The 21,634-nt window shown below is 49.4% G+C and overlaps 3 protein-coding genes across 6 annotated transcripts in view; 2 read left to right on the forward strand and 1 right to left on the reverse strand.

Annotated features, from left to right (window-relative positions):
• gcn1 (GCN1 activator of EIF2AK4) overlaps positions 1-9,651 on the forward strand; it is a 28,502-nt gene extending 18,851 nt beyond the window's left edge. Inside the window, exons 39-58 of the mRNA XM_077003449.1 lie at positions 61-129; positions 317-455; positions 782-978; positions 1,065-1,207; positions 1,333-1,450; positions 1,546-1,761; positions 1,873-2,037; positions 2,162-2,323; positions 2,413-2,505; positions 2,618-2,761; positions 2,940-3,209; positions 3,479-3,592; positions 3,711-3,941; positions 5,889-6,082; positions 6,339-6,453; positions 7,529-7,625; positions 7,875-8,023; positions 8,132-8,242; positions 8,369-8,590; positions 9,013-9,651. Of these exons, the coding sequence (XP_076859564.1) occupies positions 61-129; positions 317-455; positions 782-978; positions 1,065-1,207; positions 1,333-1,450; positions 1,546-1,761; positions 1,873-2,037; positions 2,162-2,323; positions 2,413-2,505; positions 2,618-2,761; positions 2,940-3,209; positions 3,479-3,592; positions 3,711-3,941; positions 5,889-6,082; positions 6,339-6,453; positions 7,529-7,625; positions 7,875-8,023; positions 8,132-8,242; positions 8,369-8,590; positions 9,013-9,138 (3,075 nt within the window). The 3' untranslated portion in view covers positions 9,139-9,651. The remainder of the gene's footprint in view (positions 1-60; positions 130-316; positions 456-781; positions 979-1,064; positions 1,208-1,332; positions 1,451-1,545; positions 1,762-1,872; positions 2,038-2,161; positions 2,324-2,412; positions 2,506-2,617; positions 2,762-2,939; positions 3,210-3,478; positions 3,593-3,710; positions 3,942-5,888; positions 6,083-6,338; positions 6,454-7,528; positions 7,626-7,874; positions 8,024-8,131; positions 8,243-8,368; positions 8,591-9,012) is intronic.
• A 1,576-nt stretch (positions 9,652-11,227) lies between these two features.
• Positions 11,228-18,257, forward strand: rab35b (RAB35, member RAS oncogene family b). Its single transcript, XM_077003454.1, has 6 exons — positions 11,228-11,623; positions 13,643-13,693; positions 14,006-14,129; positions 15,738-15,862; positions 16,104-16,228; positions 16,394-18,257. Exons 1-6 carry the CDS (start codon positions 11,572-11,574, stop codon positions 16,517-16,519), a joined length of 603 nt encoding a protein of 200 aa, XP_076859569.1. The 5' UTR covers positions 11,228-11,571; the 3' UTR covers positions 16,520-18,257.
• Positions 18,258-19,311: 1,054 nt separating this feature from the next.
• The window catches only part of bicdl1 (BICD family like cargo adaptor 1), a 24,823-nt gene continuing 22,500 nt past the window's right edge, over positions 19,312-21,634 (reverse strand). For 3 of the 4 annotated variants that reach the window (XM_077003452.1, XM_077003453.1, XM_077003451.1), the window contains one exon: positions 19,312-21,634. This exon is cut by the window's right edge and continues 71 nt beyond it. In XM_077003452.1, the coding sequence (XP_076859567.1) occupies positions 21,529-21,634 (106 nt within the window). In that variant the 3' untranslated portion in view covers positions 19,312-21,528. The other variant, XR_013130521.1, reaches the window with a different exon arrangement.

The following is a 21,634-nucleotide window of genomic DNA, read 5'->3' on the forward strand; positions in this document are numbered from 1 at the left end:
TGCTGATTGTTGCGTCTGTCAAACTGCTGCAGTCTGAGATGGTTTGGTGTTTCTGTGTAGGATCTGTCCCCATATCTGCCCAGTGTGATTCCAGGACTCAAAACGTCCCTGCTGGACCCTGTGCCAGAGGTGAGTCCCCCCCAAACACACACACACACACACACACACACAGTCTCAGTTCCATGTTCACTGGCCCACAGACTGCTGTAAATCAGGAATCTCACCTCCCAGTCCCCCAGAAGCTAAATGAAATGCTTGTGGTTTTTCGGAGTTCTCTTGCAAAAGTGTGTGTGTGTGTTGCGATGGTGACGTACAGGTTCGGACCGTGTCGGCCAAGGCCCTGGGCGCCATGGTGAAGGGCATGGGTGAGTCCTGCTTCGACGACCTGCTGCCCTGGCTGATGGAGACCCTGGCCTCCGAGCAGAGCTCCGTTGACCGCTCCGGTGCAGCCCAGGGTGAGAATCAGAGGAACCGCACTACTGCAGCCGGCCAGCAGAGGGCAGCAGTGGGACCGACGTCGGCTGTCATGCTGGAGTAGTTTTATTTCACCTTATTCTAGTCTTGACCTGGTGTCCAGTGTCCTGCTGCCATCTGTCTTTGGTCTTGCGCAATTCATATTATTTATTAAATCAGCTTTCGTTTACAAATATATCTATTCCTGTTTAAATCGGCTGTTTTTACTGGTATATTTATATGGCCATCCATTTGTGTGTGAGCTTTATGTTGTGTGGTGTAAAGCTGCTTCGTAAGCGTTGGTGTGGGTCCCTCTCTCCACCCGTAGGCCTGGCGGAGGTCATGGCCGGGTTGGGGGTGGAGAAGCTGGACAAGCTGATGCCGGACGTGGTGCAGACGGCCAGCAAGGTGGACATCGCCTCCCACGTGCGCGACGGCTACATCATGATGTTCATCTACCTGCCGCTGACCTTCGGGGAGAAGTTCACGCCCTACGTGGGGCCCATCATTCCCTGCATCCTCAAGGTAGCTACACGCCCGCGTAGCTCACCGTAGCGCCAAAGGACTCGGGCGTTATGTTATAGAAATGTTGAATGATGTTGTGTGGTCAGGCTCTGGCGGATGAGAACGAGTACGTGAGGGACACGGCCCTGAGAGCCGGCCAGCGCATCATCAGCATGTATGCGGAGACGGCCATCATGCTGCTGCTCCCTGAGCTGGAGCAGGGCTTGTTCCACGACCTGTGGAGGATCAGGTGGGGCTCCCGTCACGCACGTCGTCCCCGTTACGTTCCCCTTCCCTTCGTCCTGTGAGATCGTGGTTGTCATGGTGATGAGAGTAGCGGCACTTTACCGAAGCTCATAAATCCGTGGCCCGCAGGTTCAGCTCGGTGCAGTTGCTAGGAGACCTGCTGTTCCACATCTCGGGGGTCTCGGGCAAGATGACGACAGAGACGGCGTCGGAGGACGACAACTTCGGCACGGCGCAGTCCAACAAGGTACCGGGGCGGCCCCGCCGTCCTACACAACCCCGTGAAGCGGGCCCCGCCCACCTTTGCCAGGCCCATTTAACCCCGCCTCCGTCTAACCGCAGGCCATCATTGGGGCGCTGGGGGCGGACCGGAGGAACCGTGTGCTGTCCGGCCTCTACATGGGCCGCTCGGACACGCAGCTGGTGGTGAGGCAGGCCTCGCTGCACGTGTGGAAGATCGTGGTGTCCAACACGCCCCGCACCCTCCGCGAGATCCTGCCCACCCTCTTCTCCCTGCTGCTGGGCTTCCTGGCCTCCACCTGTCCGGACAAGAGAACAGTGCGCGCACACACACACACACACACACACACACACACACACTGCTAGTGCTAGTGATCGCTCGTACGCGTGACTGCTTGTGATCGACGTCCCCTCTCCGTCCGTCTCCAGATCGCCGCGAGGACTCTGGGAGACCTGGTGAGGAAGCTGGGTGAGAAGATCCTTCCGGAGATCATCCCCATCCTGGAGGACGGCCTGCGCTCGGACAAGAGCGACGAGAGGCAGGGCGTGTGTATCGGCCTCAGCGAGATCATGAAGTCCACCAGCAAGGACGCCGTACGTCCCCCTGCGCTCGTCCTCAACGTGTCCCCCACGGGACCTTCCCGCGATTCGGGGTCCGTTCTTACTTTTTCTTTCTCTCTCTCTCCTCCAATGTGTGTGTGTGTGTGTGTGACCACAGGTGCTGGTGTTCTCAGAGTCTCTGGTGCCCACTGTTCGTAAAGCTCTGTGTGATCCCCTGGAGGAGGTGCGTGAGGCGGCCGCCAAGACCTTCGAGCAGCTGCACGCCACCATCGGCCACCAGGCGCTGGACGACATCCTGCCCGCTCTGCTCAAACAGCTGGTGAGCGCCGGCCCCTCCCACTCACTCCTCCCTCCGCGTGAGACGTCCATTCAGCATCTCGCGTCACCCCGTGACTGTCTCGCCCACAGGACGACGAGGAGACGGCCGAGTTCGCTCTGGACGGGCTGAAGCAGGTTATGGCCGTGAAGAGCCGCTCGGTGCTGCCGTACTTGGTGCCCAAGGTTAGATATCTCTCTCTCTCTCTCTCTCTCTCTCTCTCTCTCTCTCTCTCTCAACTACATTCTGTTGAAGTAGCGCCATGTTGTCGTCTCACACCCCCCCCACCTGTTACAGCTGACGGCCCCTCCTGTGAACACGCGTGTACTGGCCTTCCTGTCAGCCGTGACGGGCGACGCTCTGACCCGCCACCTGGGCGTCATCCTGCCCGCCCTGCTCTCCTCCCTCAAAGACAAGCTGGGCAGCGAGGAGGGCCCACAGGTACCCCCCCACACACACACACACCTGATTATACAGGGTTAGTCACTTACGTTTCACACCACCACTGGCCTGCTTCTCTTAAGGTAATGTAATGGACATTTTGGTCAGAACTACTTAGTGACTTCACAATGCGTTTCTGATGCGTGCGCGGCGTACTGACGGGTCTTCACCTGCGCAGGAGCTGAGCAGCTGCCAGACGGTCATCCTGTCCGTGGAGGACGAGGTCGGTCAGCGCATCATCATCGAGGACCTGCTGGAGGCCACGCGCGGTTCCGACGCCGGCCTGCGGGAGGCGTCGGTCACCATCCTCAACGCCTACTTCTCACGCACACGACTGGACTACAGCGCACACACGCGCGCCCTCCTGTCCGGACTGGTGCGGCTGCTCAACGACCCCAACCCCGACGTGCTCAACCAGAGCTGGGACACCATCAACTCCATCACCAAGGTACCACACGGGCTTCCTGGGCCCTGGTTCAGTCTGGTGGGTGCCACGTGGGTTAAAGGACCTTCTCATATCCACCCTCGAAAGCTAAGGCTAGAGTTTTTGTACTGCTGTTTTTGTGGATGTTTCTAAAATGTCCAGTTCCCTTCTGTGGTCAGGCACCAAATCTGAGTTTAGTGGTGTGTAGGAGTAGAGAAACACTCTATTAGGCGGGATTAGATCAGCGCTCACGTCAGACGTGTTGATGGCTGCGTTTTGTCGTGTGTGTGCAGAAGTTGGACGCTGCCAGCCAGCTGGCCCTGATCGACGACCTGCACAGGGACGTCCGCTCGGCTGCGGCCGAGGTCAAAGGTGAACACCTTCCTGGCTTCTGTCTGCCCAAGAAGGTGAGCGCCGCTGTGAGAACGTCCCGCGTCACGGTGACGTCTCTGGTCCCGTGCGCGCCGCGTTTCGATCCGTCCTCGTTTGCTTTGCGGCTGACCCGCCGTCCCCCCCCCCCCACAGGGAGTGACGTGCATCCTGCCCGTCCTGAGGGAGGGGCTCCTGACCGGCAGCCCGGAGCAGAAGGAGGAGGCAGCGCGGGCGCTGGGCGCCGTCATCAGGCTGACCTCAGCAGAGGCACTCCGCCCCTCCGTGGTCAACATCACGGGGCCGCTCATCCGTATCCTAGGAGACCGCTTCGCCTGGACCGTGAAGACGGCCCTGCTGGAGACTCTGACCCTGCTGCTGCGCAAGGTTCCTGCTCACACACACACACACTCTCGCGCACACACACACTCTCACGCACACACACACACACACGCTCACACACACACACACGCTCACACACGCGCTCACACACACACGCGCTCACACACGCGCACACACACACACACACACGCGCACACACACGCTCGCACACACACGCTCACACACACACGCACACACACGCTCACACACACACACGCTCACACACACACACTCGCTCACACACACACACTCACTCGCTCACACACACACACACACACACACTCACTCGCTCACACACACACACACTCGCTCTCACACACACACGCTCACACACACACACGCACGCTCACACACACACTCACACACGCGCTCACACGCGCTCACACGCACGCTCACACACACGCTCACACACACACACGCTCACACGCTCACACGCACACGCGCTCACACGCGCACACACACGCGCACACACACACACGCACACACACACACGCTCACACACACACACGCACTCACACGCGCTCACACACACGCACACTCACACGCTCTCACACTCACACGCTCTCACACTCACACGCTCTCACACTCACACGCTCTCACACTCACGCTCACACACACGCGCGCTCACACACACACGCGCTCACACACACACGCGCTCACACACACACTCTTTCACTTCTCTCCATCTCTCTTACTTTCACTACTCTTCATCTCTCTCCCTCCCTCCATCACTCACTATCACCATTTATTTAATTTATAATGTTATTGGCATAGCTCTGATACTCCAGTTTAGCCAAAGAGGTACGAAGGTGTAGTGATATATTAAACACATAGGATAACACATTTAACAATAAAAGCATTCAAATACATATACATAAATAAAAAAACAACAAAATATATACCAACATAGTGTGTCTGTATAAAGGTGCTTCATAGAAAGGACGTAGCGTGTTAAATCCGCTTCAGTGCTGCAGTGATGAGCCACCTTTCAGAGCTGTGGGCGTTCTTCCTCCTCTCCAAGATTTAATCAGTCAATCAAATTTTATTTATATAGCGCTTTTTACAACAGTTGTTGTCACAAAGCAGCTTTACAAGTGCCGAGTCCAAGCCCCCAGTGAGCAAGCCAAAGGCGACAGTGGCAAGGAAAAACTCCCTACGGGCATGAGGAAGAAACCTTGAGAGGAACCAAGACTCAGTGGGGAACCCATCCTCCTCTGGCCGACACCGGTCACCATGACAACAATTTAAAGAGAGACAGAAAAAAAAGGAAAGGATGTGAGGAATAAATAAAGTCCATCTGGGTGTGCATTTATAAACATGAGTTCTTTATGTAATTCCTGTTCGGTCCTAAACATCTTTATGGTTGGTAGTGTTATGATAGCGGAGGAGAGTTCAGGGCAGTGAGAGGGCCCAGGGTAGAGGGTTTATCCATCATCCACAGATTAACAGCAACTGCATCAGTCACAAGCAACACTCAACACATTGCCGATTTTCAGATTTTCCTTTTAAAGCATCTGTCGCCTATTAATTAAAATTTCAGGCAAAATCTGAAAACATTAATTTGATGTGGTTCCATTAAGCCGCAGTGTTCAGCCGCCCCACTCTTAGAATTCACCTTCTGCCTCTGTCCACTTGCGGGCTGTGCTCACTTGTTCTGTATTTATTTCAGTATTAAGTTGCCAGTGTCTCTAACTGTGTTCCTAGAGTGTGGAAGGTGAGGTGTTGGTCCTGTAGGCAGAGCTCTGGCTAGAAGAGCTCTGTATTTTATTGGATGTGCGTTGGCCTGATGGAGTGATCGGCAGAGTCCCCCCCCCCCCCCCCCCGCCTCACATGGGCTCCTTCCCTTCGTAACTACTGCGTGAAGACATTTGTCTTACTGCTGTGATGGTTATTTCTGCAATGAGTGTACCGATACCAACAGCAGTACCTTTACTGCCCCCTTCACCCCTTCAGGTGGGCATCGTCCTGAAGCCCTTCCTCCCGCAGCTGCAGACCACCTTCCTGAAGGCGCTGCAGGACTCCAGCCGGGCGGTGAGGCTGCGGGCGGCCGAGGCCCTGGGTCAGCTGGTGGCCATCCACTCCAAGGTGGACCCACTCTTCACCGAGCAGCTCGCCGCCATCCGCACCGCCGAGGACTCTGGCGTGAGGTGAGGAGCAGGAACCACGACCACTTCCTGTCGGACCGGAGACCCGCCCACCACCCTTGTGCAAAAGCCAATGAAACTCGCAGGTTTAGCTTGGCAATTGGAGATTAATGTGACATTAGCCTACGTTGAGAGAAGAGGGAACCGCTAGTGGATGTTAGCCAACGTCCTGGTGTGAACTGCTGTCCAGCAGGTGTTAAAGCAGCGCTGTGGCGGCACTTGGTGGGGACTGAAATGTGTGTTCTGCTATCTGACGCAGGGAGACCATGTTGCAGGCCCTGCGCTTCGTCATTCAAGGTGCCGGGGCGAAGGTCGACGCCACTATCAGGAAGAACATCACCACCACGCTGCTAAGCATGCTGGGACACGATGAGGTACGATAGCGTCTCGATTTGAAAAGGTGATAAGTTCGCGTGGTGCATATTGAGACCGCGGCGTACACCTAATATCTCTCCGTGGAGGCCGCCACCTCATTATCATATTCCCCTCCAGGAGAATAGGCTAGCCTATCAAATGCCATTATGCAAAATGTGCTGCACTAATACGCATGTTTGCCAGCAGCGTCTCCACACACACACACACACACACACACACACACGCGCCAGCAGCGTCTCCCCACACACACACACACACGCGCCAGCAGCGTCTCCACACACACACACACACACACACGCCAGCAGCGTCTCCACACACACACGAGCCAGCAGCGTCTCCACACACACACACGAGCCAGCAGCGTCTCCACACACACACGAGCCACCAGCGTCTCCACACACACACACGAGCCAGCAGCGTCTCCACACACACACACGAGCCAGCAGCGTCTCCACACACACACACGAGCCAGCAGCGTCTCCACACACACACACGAGCCAGCAGCGTCTCCACACACACACACGAGCCAGCAGCGTCTCCACACACACACACGAGCCAGCAGCGTCTCCACACACACACACGAGCCAGCAGCGTCTCCACACACACACACGAGCCACCAGCGTCTCCACACACACACACGAGCCAGCAGCGTCTCCACACACACACACGAGCCACCAGCGTCTCCACACACACACGAGCCAGCAGTAGTGACATCCACCTGCAGGATGGTGGGGTCTCTTGCAGCTGATGACAAGCTTCTCTTTGTACCTCTATTTATTGTGTTTAATGTGGCATGAAAGGCTCTTTTTGTCCATGTGTGGGTGAATAATCACAACTAAAGTTAACCGAATCCTTGTGTTCTTGTGCTGTAATGTCTTCAGAATCTTTGAGGTTGGTATTGTACTGAAATATCTACTGAAATATCCCATTTCTGAATATGTAACTAAGCGCTTATCTTGAAATGTGGTCAACGTGCTCAGGATGTGGTCCTGAAAGTGTCACCTCAGCTTTATTTTTAACTGTGTGTGTGTGTGTGTGTGTGTTCCTGCCATGTGCGCGCGCGCGTGTGTGTAGGACGCCACACGGATGGCTTCTGCTGGGTGTGTTGGTGTGTTGTGTGCCTTCCTGTCTGAAGAGGAGCTGAAGACGGTGCTCCAGCAGCACGTCCTGGGTAAGTTCTCCCAACAAGGCGAGCCTTCAGCCTCCTCAGCTGCTCAAACGCAGCTGGGCTAGAGGGCGATTCAAGCACCCTCCCTAAATTGGGGTGAATAAAGATGGAATTGAAGAAACTACAACACAAGGTGTCAGGAACTCGGTCGCGAACTAAAACCGACGGCACCTCCAGTGACGTGTTTGTTTGGCTGTATAAACGTTTGTGGCTAAGATGTTAGCACTGACGCGCGCCGCCCCTCCCCCGCAGCGGACGTGTCGGGCGTGGACTGGATGGTGCGTCACGGTCGTAGCCTGGCCCTGGCTATAGCGGTCAAGTCTGCCCCCGAGCAGCTGGCGGCGCCCGGGTACAGCTCTGCCGTGCTGGAGGCCATCTTGTCCAGCACCACCGCAGACAGGGTAACGCCACGTTAACCCCCCACACCCACACCACACCTCCCTGCACCACCGTGTGCTGAATCCCCCCATCTGTCTCCTCCTCCTGCGTGTGTCTCCTGCGTACTGCAGATTCCCATAGTCTGCAGTGGGATCAGAGCGATGGGGTACCTGATGAGACACCAGCTCAGGACGGCCGGCAGCGAGGGCGTGTCCCCGCGCGTCATCACTCAGTTCGTCAAGGTGAGCCACGTTCGGTCGCCTTTGCTCAGGACGAGTCTGCCATTTATTGGTTTTCACCGGCCGGTGACACGTTTGGCTTGTTCCCATGATGACCTTTGACCTCCGCTCCGCCTCTTCCCTCACCAGTCGCTGCAGAACCCGTCGAGCGACATCCGCCTGGTGGCGGAGCGCGTGCTGTGGTGGGTGTGGCGGGAGGCGGACACCCCCGCCCTGGAGCCCGCCCTGGCGAAGCCGCTCATCAAAGCCCTGCTGGACAACACCAAAGACAAGAACACCAGCGTCCGCGCTCAGAGCGAGCACACCATCGTCAGTCTGCTCCGCCTCCGGCAGGGCGAGGCAGGCATGCAGGTCAGGGCACCCTCCACTACCCACAAGCCCCGGGGGGGGCGGGGGGGCGCTAGCCATCCCAGTCGCCACAGTGGGGGTCCTGAAGGATCAGCTCATGTTAAAGCTCTTTGCGTATTCTCTACACACACACTCATGTGAGAACCTTAAAGGTTCTGTAAGCATCTTAAGAACACAGCAGCAAACCTGGTTTTAGGTCCCAATAGCTAAAATAGATGCCTGTGACTATCCTGGGCTCTGTAATAGTGAGCTGAACATTTAAACATGGCCCAGCAGTGTTAATTAGAAAACTTCTTCAAGAAGTCTGTTTTTCTTGCCTGTGAGGGACTTTGGAGGAAGGTTTGGATGGAGAAGCTAGAGAGAACAGTCACATTGCTCACAACAGGTCTAAACATTTTTTCCATGTTTCCTTTTTTGTATTTCAGAACATCAGTGCCATCCTAGATTTGGCCAGCAACGAGTTGCTGTCCGAATGTTACCGCCGTTCACTGAAAAAGATCTCAGGCCTACCAGATTCCAATGAAGAAATCGACGACACCATCCTCACGTGATCTGCACGATGGCCTCTTGACAGGATAGTTATGCAATCTGTAATGTTCTCAAAGAACAGCCTGTTATGAATTATTAGAATACCTGCATCTGTAGAGTATTTGAATGTCGACTCATACACGTGCAGCCCCCTAGCCTCGCTTATCATGGCCGTGTCACTTATGGAAATGACCATTTAACCCTGCAAATTTGGCATCTGAAGTTAAAATTTTAATTTTGTGGGAGATTTAGGCATTTTTAGTTTTCCTAATACTCTGATGGCAACGGTTGCAAAGAAAACAGAAAACGAAAATTAGGGTCTGTGCCAATTTTTGTTCAATTGTAACGCCATTCTTATCGCCCCTTTTTCATTTGGGTTTGGCAGGACGGATTTCTGCCTCAGTATTGTCTTTTCTTCAGTGTGTGTCCATAGAGAATGGGGAAGGAGTTAACTAAAGGATGACACTGATTTTTTTAAATCAGCGCTGTATCCTTTGATATCGGTTGTATAAATAAAGTATGAAAAAAAAACCTGCTTTAATAAATTGTTTTATTTTTTTTTATCTTAAACTTCGTAACTGTTCACCTGTCCTCGTCTCCGTTTCGCAGTACTGTATTGTGCCTAGAATGAGGAGTGTTGGCAAAGGTCTGCAACACTTCCTGGACGAGACCGATGTGTAGTGGCAACAAAATAATGCACAGTACGTCCTGTATGTACAAGTGCACTTCGTAACAGAAAACTGCTGCTATATCCATAACCTTCAACACCCAACAAGCAATAACAGCTGTGAGGCTCCGATATAGGACATGCTACAGTTGACTGTCCCACCATGCACAATACCTTAGAGTAGGACAGGGTTAATGAGGCAAGCTAAATACTGTGGGCTACTAAAGTGGGTTAAACATTACAAAGTTCACTAATATCGAGTGCAAACTGAGCTCGCTGTAAGATGGCAGCTGAATGTTGGGTGTGGGTAGACAACATGAGTCCAGTTTAGAGTAGGAGGCCATCTTTGGAGGTAACTGGACCTTGGCTTCCTCAGGAATAGCAGTCGCTGGTGTATCTGAGGTCTTCAGCCATGTGTTCATGCTACTGTAGTCCTTAGGTGTTTGCCCTCGAGTTGTGTTGTGTTTTGTCTCCTCCTCGCAGGTTTTTGCCAGGGTCACTACGTGAACATTGTTAGAGTGCAAGGCCCTCTAGTCTAGCAGTTTTACACATGGCTCATTCTTTTTAGGGAGTTCCTCTCATGGGTCGCCATCACACCACAGGCTTAAATTATTGTATCCGCAGCTTTGTTATTTTGAGCAGCTTTGGTGACTAATAGGTTTAGTCATGGTTTTACACAGGATGGGATCTGCGTTTTAATGACACATTTTTCTAACGTAACCTTCCACTACCACAGATGTATAAATGTAAATGTGCCATATCTTGTCAATTGTGATTTTTCATCGCAATCAGAATTTGTCCTCTGCTTTTTACCCATCTGTGTAGTTAGAACACACACACACTAGTGATTACTAGGGGGGTGTGGGCAGCCCTAGCCCGGCACCTGGGGAGCAGTTGGGGTTAGGTGCCTTGCTCAAGGGCACCTCAGTCATGGCCTCAGGTCTGGGCATGGAACCCACGACCCTCCGGTCACAAAACCAGTTCCCTACATCCAGACCATGACTGCCCTGTATAGGCACGCCTGTGCTAGTAGGTGGGTAACAATTCGTTTCAGAATACAAGCAAGTTGCTCTGGGTGAGCGCGTGAGGTGTGCAGCTCCGCGCGCCCACGTTTGTAGGTGGAGTGAGTCTCTCTGCCCTCTAGCGGTTGTAGGTGGAGTGAGTCGCTCTGCCCTCTAGCGGTTGGTTGCAGTAACTTCCTGAACAATATCGTCTTGGCAAGGGAGGAAACACTACATTTTCAAATTGCTTTCAGTTGATAGATTGGGAGCTTCGTGCCCATTTTGATGTACATATAATATGCTTTTGGGAATAAATATCATGTTATTTTTTTTAAACACCAATAAAATGTAGATTTGGGGAATTATACGTGCCGAGTTCAAATCGTCCCCTGTACAACATAAAGTCAGTCTATCAATTGCCAGGCACACCCGTTAAAAGGTGCGAACCACCGTGAACGAGCAGACACGAACAACTGGTTTTATGGTCGCCACACTGTCGTGGAGGACGCGTCTGCGCAGTGTGAGTGGACGGTGCAGGGGCGGGTGCAGCTCGCCGCTACCACCCGAGAAGGAAGCGGAGTTTCCGGCTGAAGAGAGAGAGTGAGAGACTGCTGACACCGCCGAACCCCGACGAACCGCCTCGGCTCTTGGAAACACCGGGCGCCGCACCGACTCTCCTCTTCTCCCCGGCGAGACGTGTGCCGCTTACGGACGAAGGGTTCGGCCGATGAGCCGGGCAGGGAGGCGCAGAGGACCAGCATAGGCGCGGGGGAGCAGCGAGCAGCGGCATGTCTAGGGACTACGACCACCTCTTCAAGCTGCTGATCATCGGGGACAGCGGTAGGCAGCGCCGCGGGAAACGGGCCTAGTCTGGGTTTCACGTCGCTGCACGGGGGGCCGTGTAGATGATACCGAAGCAGGTGTAACGAGGCGGTGAAGTTCGTGGTTCCGACCCAGATTTAGCCGATGTACCGACACGGAGAGTGTTTTAAACCGTCGGTGAGCGCTGTTGGCCCCGCATGAACGAGGGGCTGATACTGGGTTGGGCGGGTCGGCCAGGCCGGATGTGGGGTCGCCCCGACCGAATGAAAGTACACTTTGATGCAAGTTTTCAACCGTGTAGGTTAAATTTTCTAACTATAGAATAATGTAAGTATTTTTGTCCTTCGTTTAATTGTAGCTGGGTTGGTTTAAATGTCACCAGGGCTGAGAAACTAGTACAAAATAAAACAAAAACAAACTAGCTAGCTATGCTAGGACGGCTAGCTGCACAGTCTTGGTTGTTTTGCGTCTTTAGTGAAAGCTGAAATGTGTAGTGCTTTAAAAAACTACGGCCTCTTCCACTTTGTAGCCACTGAATGTCCGGTTTAGTTTCTTTCTCTGTGAAAGTTTGGATATTTTACGAAGCTCCGAGCGAATCTTCTAGGGTGTTGAGAAAGCTGGCACACGCAGAACCGCACCTGAAAGTAAAATGGGTCCGACCCTGTGTCAATACAGACTGAAAGGGAAACCTCGGACCTGGGAAGGGCTCCTAAGGACAACAATGAAGTAGCTACCAAGTGTGTGTGTGTGTGTGTGTGTGTGTGTGTGTATGTATGTGTATATAATATATATATATATATATATATATATATATATATATATATATATATATATATAAATATAAATAATCCTCCGTTTATACACGACTGTACGTCCTAATGGACGAGCAGACCTGCAGCATTACCACCTTCACAATGTCGACTCGAGCAATACGCTCATCTGTTTCTGTAACTGATAACCATGGCAACGAAGCACTTGGTTTTTGTGGTTGGACGCCCATGCATCTTCGCTTGTGCAGCAGATTGTTATGAAGTCTTACTAAAGGTCATTCAAACAAAGTGTTTGTTGGTTATATCTTATACTGACTGGTTCTTTGGTCCCGGGGCCTTCGTGCTTTCTCCTTGCCGCCTGTGTCCACGATAACGGGGCCCTCGACCGTACAAGCCTCGGTGTACCACAGCAGCGGCGTGTACCCACTGTAGCCCAGTACTTCAGCTGTAGATGAGGACCAACCCTATGAAGCCCTGGTTCGGTGGAGTGAGATCGGGAGTTGGCTCGGTCCCAGAGAAAACGGGGTCTCTCCACGCCCCATAACTGGCCCAGTGTTTGTGTTTGAATGCCATTAGCCATCACTCTTCATACCTACCTGCCACCGTGGCACTGCTTTATCTCAGCTGTGGCTTCAGCCTGCACTCGGTTTCGGTCGATCGTACTATATTCAAGCAGACAGGCGTGCCGTGCTGCAGGTTTAGATAAATAAACTGGTCTGCTTCAGTCGCCTTAAGCATTTTCCCTTAGATAATGGTCACCACCTCAGCGACACTTGATGTTGACGAAGAGCTGGAATTCCCCGAATGCGTGTTTGTTGCGATACGGACATGGTGCGTTCATGCCGTTGAACAGGTTTAGGTCTCGCTGCCCTTTCAGAGTAGAGTGGGACGTGCTTTCTGCTACACTAATAACCTCTGTATGCCCCCCCTCCCTTTCCACCACCTACAACCAGAACCCACTGTCCATGGTTGATGGTCCTTTCATGGTCCACAGAGAGGATTCTTGTTTCAGACAGACGTTTGCCTAGTAACTTGGTGGACTCCTTGGCTTGGTCCCAGCCCCTAGGACAGTGTCTTCTGACGTCTCCCTGGTCACTTTACATTTCCCGCACTAAGGATGAAGGAAGCAGTCATGAACAACATCTTCAGTTCTAGGGGGAAAACACTGAACTTAGCTGCTTCATCAGATGTGATTGTGAAAGTGGAACGAACTTCTTACCTCTGTATCTAATCTTGACCGTTGGGTAAAATGTCTCGTCTCGCCCAGGTGTGGGGAAGAGCAGTCTCCTTCTGCGGTTTGCCGACAACACGTTCTCAGGTGAGCAGCTTTGGCAACAGGACCTCACTCTCTCTGTGTGTGTGTGTGTGTGTGTGTGTGTGTGTGTGTGTGTGTGTGTGTGTGTGTGTGTGTGTGTGTGTGTGTGTGTGTGTGTGTGTGTGTGTGTGCGCGCGCGCGCGTCTTTGACTCATCATTTCACCTCAAATTAGCAGTATATTCAAATTTAGATTGAGTGTGCATGCATGTGCGTTAAAACCACATTTGCGTATTCAGATAGTTGGGTTTTTTTGTCCAAAAAAGTATTGTAAAACTCATTCTGTCTGCCTAAGACAAGTGAATGTTGTGTTGCAGGTAGTTATATTACCACAATAGGAGTTGACTTCAAGATCCGAACTGTAGAGATCAATGGAGAGAAGGTGAAGCTTCAAATCTGGGACACGGCGGGCCAGGAGCGCTTCAGAACCATCACCTCCACGTGAGTGACCACACCCAGACCTGCCGTAGTAGCTTATACGCAATATATGCTACAGATCTTCAGTCACTATTTTCTGATTTGGCCTCGAGCTTTTACGGAGCAAAGGTGTGCTAATTGTATGCTTATTTTTTATTGTATTCATTTTTCTTTTATTGTGTGTGCTGTTATGAAGCACTTTGTTGCTCTCTCCTTGAAAGGCGCTTTAGATATTGTTTAATTACTTATGTGTACACCTAGGGTTTAACAGCCAGGACTGTAAACAGGGCATATCTCCCTGATCCCCTGCCTGTTTCCTGCTTTAATTGGACTCCTAACTTTAAAAAAAAAGCTGAAAAAAAGTTATACTTGCATAAAGCAAAATTAACTTGTAACATGAGATGTTCAAAGCCTAAGATGGAAGAGGCCCCCAGAGAGAACACGGAGAGCTAAACTTTTCACGAATGATTTGATCTTGATACGCTTTTTTCTTCATTCTGACAAAGTAATGAAAGCTACGGGAAGTTTGGGGACTGCATGAGTCATCAGTTCTCCTGAAGGGCAGCTGTCCATGTGTTGGCAGATTATGATGCGCTTCCTGTCGGAACCGTCACACCGCCACCTGAAACTCAACCCAACCAATCAAAGCCACGACAAAACGATCCAATTAGATCACAGTTATTGGGTTCTTGAGATAGATTAGGCTTGGTCTTGTTGACTCATGCACATAGCAGGTTATCTTGAATCATAAAAATTCACACTTATGTTAATAGTGAACCGATTTAATACTGTTTAATACCTTCAGTGCAGCATAAAGATTTGGGTGCAGGAAAAATAACAGTAATATTTGGTTTGGTGTGTATGAAATATGAGATATGGAAAGAATTGAACTTTGCACTAATTCAGTTTTAACATATTTACTCAGAAGCTAATAATGAAGTGCTAAATTGTGGGGTGTGGCTTGCGGCTTTTTGGAAGAGTTTTTGCCACGGATTACGGACCAGCCCGGCCACGCTGACCCGCGCATAGCTGTCAGGTCTCCCAGCGTAATTTGAAAGGCAGTTTTATGTTATGGAGAGACTTGGTTGCATTCAAAAGTGCTGGTGATTGTGGTGACTATCAGTGAGGTGATGCCAGTGGTTCTGTATACAGTTTTGGTACAAAAGACCAAAGTCCTTTATGAGACATGTCCTTGCATTGGCCTGAGGGAATGTACTATACAGTAACACTAGAGAATGAAAGAGAATGAGAGAGAGAGAGAGGGAGAGAGAGTGAATTGAAGAGTGTGATTCTTTTATTTTACTGCATTAAGACACTGTGACAGAAACTCTGTAGCAGTTCAACCAATGACGGTTGTACCCACAGAACAGACTAGTCAAAGAGGTCTTTGTGTGTGTATTGGGGGGGGGGGGGTGCTTGAGCATGGGGCTATGCCTCTGTTTACTGTTAGGACTGAAGTAGTAGGGGATGTCTCTGACCTCCTGTGCTCCTCCTGGTGGAGGCTGTGAGAATAGCTTGATGCTAATAATGACCATGACTCACTCATTCGCTTTCTCTGTTCTCCCTTTTCCCTCTTCATCTTTCATTGTTTAATCTCTTTCTCTCTCTACCTCTCTCTACCTCTCTCTACAGATATTATAGAGGGACCCATGGGGTCATTGTAGTATATGACGTCAGCAGTGCAGAATCATTCGTCAATGTTAAACGATGGCTGCATGAAATTAACCAGAACTGTGATGACGTATGTCGAATATTAGGTGAGTTCATGTCTACCCTTTCCGTGCCATCAACCATGTACATGTCTACTAAACACATATTTATGGACAGTCCCACCCACAACCACAAGTTCAGATTATCAAATTATTTACTCTTGCATTTTGCTTATGTATCTTACCCTGCAAATAATACTCACAGCCAATCAAAGGCCTGCTCTCTACGGTGTAATCTGATGCCACATTTGATTTGATTTGTCATCTCTTTGCATTCTCACCTTTTCAGTGGGCAATAAGAACGATGATCCGAACTCCAAAGTAGTGGAGACAAACGACGCACAGAAGTTTGCCGAGCAGATGGGCATCCGCTTGTTCGAGACCAGCGCCAAGGAGAATGTGAACGTGGAGGAGGTGAGCGCCTCTGACCCGTTAAAACCACCGCGGGAACTCCGCCGTTCTGGAGGCCCGGCTAGATTGGTCCTGGACTTACAGGGCTCTGTCTCGGGTTTAAGTGAAACGGAAAGAGAGGAGCAGTGTTGAAACGTGTGTGTGTGTGTGTGTGTGTGTGTGGGGTAGATGTTTAACTGCATCACAGAGCTGGTTCTGCGGGCCAAGAAGGAGTCGGTGGCGAAGCAGCAACTGCAGCAGAACGACGTGGTCAAACTGAGCAAGGGCAGCAAGCGCAAGAAGAAGTGTTGCTAGCGGAGGCAGCACCACCCACGCATGGAGGCAGCACCACCCATCACCACCACCCCCACTACGGGGGCCATGCTTACAGGAGCACACCATCACCGCCTCCATTAACACCCGAGAAGGATTCCGAAAAAAAACCAAAAAACACAGTAATGGCGACATGGAGAGGGAGACAAACACAGAACATGTCCCTTTTGGACAAGTATAAATCATAGACTTTTAAGAAAAAATAAATGTACAGATTTTATTAGAATTAAGCAGTTTTATGTGGAGTTCAACAGATGTGGTCTTTAATAAAGGATCTTCCTTCTTTGTCGAAGGACCCGCAAGCTGACATGGTCACCACAGTGTGCAGGGTCATATATGCATTAAAAGTTGCTCTTATAGCAACTTCTGTCGTCTCTCTTAGTCACCACATCTCCTTTTCAGGGGTGTGTGTGTTGATCCACCAGCACCCCAATAGATGATTTTTCCTCTGAAATGGAATGACGAGAGGTGCAACCTTCTCACTTACTGCAAATCCATGACCCCCCCCCCCCCCCCCCCCCCCCCAAGATGCCAAGAACAAAAAAATAATTTTTTTGGAGCTTAAATAAAATACAAGTGACTGGAGTGATCAACGGATTTGTCACTTTGTCAGTGACTCAATAGAATTATATTGCCAAGCTTTCTCTCTTTGGGTCGCAGGCCCTCTGGGGCTGTTACCCCAACATCGCTGTTGCCCCAACTACTCCAGCACAGTCTTACTGCTTCACCTCTTTTTTGACATCTTGGTAGGAAAAGACCATGAAGCCAACAGTGACACTGCAGTGGTCTTAAAGGGTAGCGTCTCAGGACGGGGACGGCACCCTCCTGCAACGCTGCCATAGAAGTCCTCCCACCCTTTTTTATTTTATATCAACCGTTGCCATGGTTATATCCTCAGGATTGCCGAATTGGACTTGCGGGAGCCGTTTGTAGAGCGCGTCCCTTTCCCTCCCGAGGCGAAACCCTCCGTGTCATCCGTCACTCTTCTCACTTCTCGACACTGACTCATCGTCGTTATTGAGCTCCAGCGCTCTGTTTCTGTTCCTGCGGTTATGGCAAGTCTTCGTAGGTCCAGTGAGTCGTGACAGTATTGAAGCAGTAATGATAAACAACCGCACATGTCAAGATCATGGGGCATCTACTTGCGCCGCTGGAACTGTAACCTAAACGTGGAACTACCCAGCAAGGCCAGAGTGGCTATGGGAGAGTCGGTGTACTGCACAGGTTTTGTTTGTTTTGTTTTGTTTTGGTTTTTTATGTCTTGGTCAAGCATCGTGTCTTCCATGTCCTTCTGTGGGCATCGCCAAACTAATGTCCCGAGCTCCTCCTACTTCAGCTTAATCCTTACGTCCATTCGATCTGAAGTTCAGAACCTTCACTGAGCTAATGGGGAAGTTGGGCGTGCACATGAACATAGGGGACTAGTTCTTTGGCCATGCAGTGACCCAACTTCAACCAAGTAAAAGTGTCAATGGTAACAAGTCATTCTGACTGTTATTAATGATGTATATGTATATATAAATATATTTGTATGATGTATTTAATATATATTATATACATACTTGCACATATCCATGAGAATGGGCACGTGTTTGTGCTATGGTTGAAACACATTTTCAGCTGTGGTGATACTGTACACTGGAGTATAGATATGTATCGTGGATTTCTCCCCCTTAAGAACTGAATTGATAATAAATATTTTAAATTGGTTAACATTTGACACGGTTGCTGCTGTCTTCAGTCCATTATTTGCCTGTAAGAATAAGAAGGCGTGTAATGTCGCATCGCTGCTCCCACATTACATTATGTACTTCTGTCTGGCTCCTTGTGAGGAGTTGTAACCTTCTGCAGAAGTGACATTAAGAGCCGGTTACGTTTTCTTTTCTTTTTTTATTATTTCATTTTATTTCATTACAGTGCAATCCATATGACATAATCATTTGATGTCTGTAATTCATTCGTACCAAACATTACATAGAATTGATGTGCTGTAGCCTGTACTGACTATATAGATTTTTTTGGTGCTTATTTGAAAAATATTTTTGATCATATAAAACACTTTAGCTATGGTGTATGTATAGAAATACTTTATAGTCTGTAAAGGTTATAGAAAATGTGGCCTGTTCACATTGTGTCACGAGATTGGTGGAATCGACAGTTCGGGATACATTCATTTCCCTGCTTTCATTGCCAGCAAACTTAACATTTAATTTAAATTGTGATGTGGTAAATCCACTTATGAGGACAAGTTTTGTCTGAGATTGTTTAAAAAAAAATACTGCTTTGTTATTCAAGTACTTCACTGTTCTTTCCATCCCTGATGAAACTGAGTGAATCTAGTTTGAGCAGTTCTCTAGAGATATTTGTTGAGGGAAAAAATATCTTGGAATTGTTTTTTGACTTTTTCATATATCGTACATAGCTGTGGGATATGGTGGCGGTCTTTTTTGTAGATCCACCGATGTTCCTGCTGACTCATGCGTCTGCATATGTAAAAGATAGTCCAAAGTGCGATCGCGACTAATAAACTGCAGACTGTTAAGTGATAAAAGGACACAGGAAGGACACATGCTGGTGATCTGTGGATGACTGAATGCAAAGCAAACCCAAAGCGTACACGTGTCTGCTTGTCACAGTGTGTGTGTGAAATGCAGATTTTGATGTTCAGAGACGCTCGACAAAAGGCGTGTTGCACTTTTGGCGTTTGTTGTTAAAATGTATGCTAGCAAAAATCCATGTACGCTGAAAAGAGGATTCAGGACACAGACAAGAAAGACTTTTAAAATGGTGTTTAAATGACGAAATGAAAGACAGTACAAAGTCGAATACCCTTACATAACCGTGTGGTTGTCTGTAAGGAAAAACTGGACAGTGTTTTTGATGGTTTTTGTTTACAAACAGAACAGCTGACTAAACGGCTAGCTGTGGAGGGGTTTACACTCCGACTACTGTCTGGTTCGGATTTCTGGAAGCCTAAAAATATGATTTAGGGATTTTCTCCCCATATCTGACAATCAACACATAATAGCTCATAAGACGGAGAGCCACTCTGGAAATAGACAGTTAGCAATACGTTTGGCTAATCATAGCTGTCTTGGCCAAAATCGAGTTAGCTCACTGCCCAGTGACGAGACTGTAATGGATTTGTTAGCATGATGCGATTTTCTGCTGCACTGGTTGCAGCGACGGCTGCTCTGACGGTGTGGTGCCCTTGAAAGGACGTCCTAACCTTGGAGTCCGCCAGTAGGACCCAACCCGACCCACTCCACCACCATCACCTGAAGTTCTCAGATCCTTAGCCTGTAAACAATTACTCACAAATCAGACTCATCCACAGAATGCGCACACAAGTTGTTCTAGAAAAACATGTAAGATTTTTTTTATCATTCAAAAGTTATACATTTACAAATATATCAATTTGGGATTTATTCCAAACCTATTTGTTTCTCTGCAAGTATAAAAAGTCACTCTTTGGGTTTGTCCAAACCATCAGTCGCTTTAGTGAAAAGGAGAAGACTTCTGCATAGCTTTGCTCAAAGTGGGACCGACTTCATTGAATTGCACAGCCAAAAGAACAAAAAAAGACACAATTCTAAAACACATCTCAGATTTGGGGAAGGGGTGTTAAGATGTAATTTGGCCCTTTTTCCCTTATAGGCTGGACTGGTGTCCCCTCACAAGGGTTTATAGGAAAGGGCTATGGCAAAAGACCCTTTAAATGACTTCAGTTTCAGCACAATCATATGAGCTTGGCCAAGACTGAGCCCCCCTTCCCCCAAAAAAGGCATTTAGCTCTCACAGCCTTGAGGAGAATTAGCTCGTGGGAGTTTAAAAGTATGTTGTTGTTGTGTATATAAACACATAGCTTAGGATCTTTGCACAGATTGTAGTCTTGTGAAATAGCACTGCAAATGTCTCTCAACTAAACGTTTATGAGTCATTACATCATATAGGTTCGTTTACATCACTCACGGTGGCACAGGTGCCTTGGGATTCAGATCACACTTTCTTAATCACCAGATAGAAATTAGAGAGGTTTCTTATATCTTCTCTTAGGAAGGTACTTTTCCTAAAAGTCTTACTAATAGTAATTACATACTATAATTAACAGTAATTAAATGGGTTAACTAAGATGTATTTGAATTAGTGCAACTGGGAAAAACGTGAGCATGTTATCTAACTAACAATACATTTCATTAGTTCCTTCAATAATCTATATTTACATGTGGTAAACTGGTATTCCTCTTACAAATAACTACATTTATCGTGCAATAATCACTCTTCTATTTATAATTTTTTTAAACGAATTATGTCCTTTCGGATTTGCTAGTAAACAGCCGACTCGGAATATAAGGCCTCCGTGTCCCTGAGCGTGTGAACAAACCTAAACTCCGGCCTCCATTTTGGCTCTAAAGTGCAGCAGTACCTGAAGCTAATTCACAAACTACAACCGGTGGTTCGTCTTCAAATCTCTAGCCCGAACCCCACCCAAACCCACAGCATGGCTCCTGTCAAAAAACGCTCAAGAGCAAATTAATCCTTCAGTTTGTCAGAGCTAAATTTCCTGCTTCCACAGAAAAATGCTGGCAGTAGGGTGAGGGGAGAGAGTCTGAGGCACTAGCACAGGAAGTTGGCCTCTAATATTGGGTCAATTTAGTAACCCTGTACATATGACCCTGAAATGGAGTTTGAAGCTGTGTCAGTTGAGGATCCCTCTACATTCCCACCGACTTCCATCGCAAATCATCTAGAATAATCTGAGAGAGCAGAGTGGTTTATACAGATAAAGTGCAAATGGCTCCAGGCCTTCACCAGGTTCTGTCGCTTACATTATTCATTTGACCGTCTGTCTTTGGCTAGCTCGCTGTTTAGGTTTGCTATCGCTGCGTTACCTTCGCCTCCACTATTTCATGGTCGCACTCTCTTTCTCGTTCTGTCTATTCGTCACCCTCCCTCTCTCTCTTTTGCTCTTTCTTTCTCTCCAGGCAGACTCAGCTCTTCTTAAAAAACGAGAAGAGTCGCTTTTCTCCATCTGAGAGGCGGTGCGGGCGCCTGGAAGGGGGTCTGTGGGGGCCCGTACCGGCCCCAGAGAAGGAG

This window comes from Brachyhypopomus gauderio, chromosome 4 (genome assembly GCF_052324685.1).
Source record: "Brachyhypopomus gauderio isolate BG-103 chromosome 4, BGAUD_0.2, whole genome shotgun sequence".
Lineage (NCBI taxonomy): Eukaryota > Metazoa > Chordata > Actinopteri > Gymnotiformes > Hypopomidae > Brachyhypopomus > Brachyhypopomus gauderio.

Excerpts from the sequence above, each read along its gene's own strand:
- rab35b (XM_077003454.1), top strand. The coding sequence starts at position 11,572 with ATGTCTAGGGACTACGACCACCTCTTCAAGCTGCTGATCATCGGGGAC. Across the intron at positions 11,624-13,642 it reads GCTGATCATCGGGGACAGCG|GTGTGGGGAAGAGCAGTCTC; the intron begins GTAGGCAGCGCC and ends CGTCTCGCCCAG. Across the intron at positions 13,694-14,005 it reads TGCCGACAACACGTTCTCAG|GTAGTTATATTACCACAATA; the intron begins GTGAGCAGCTTT and ends GTTGTGTTGCAG.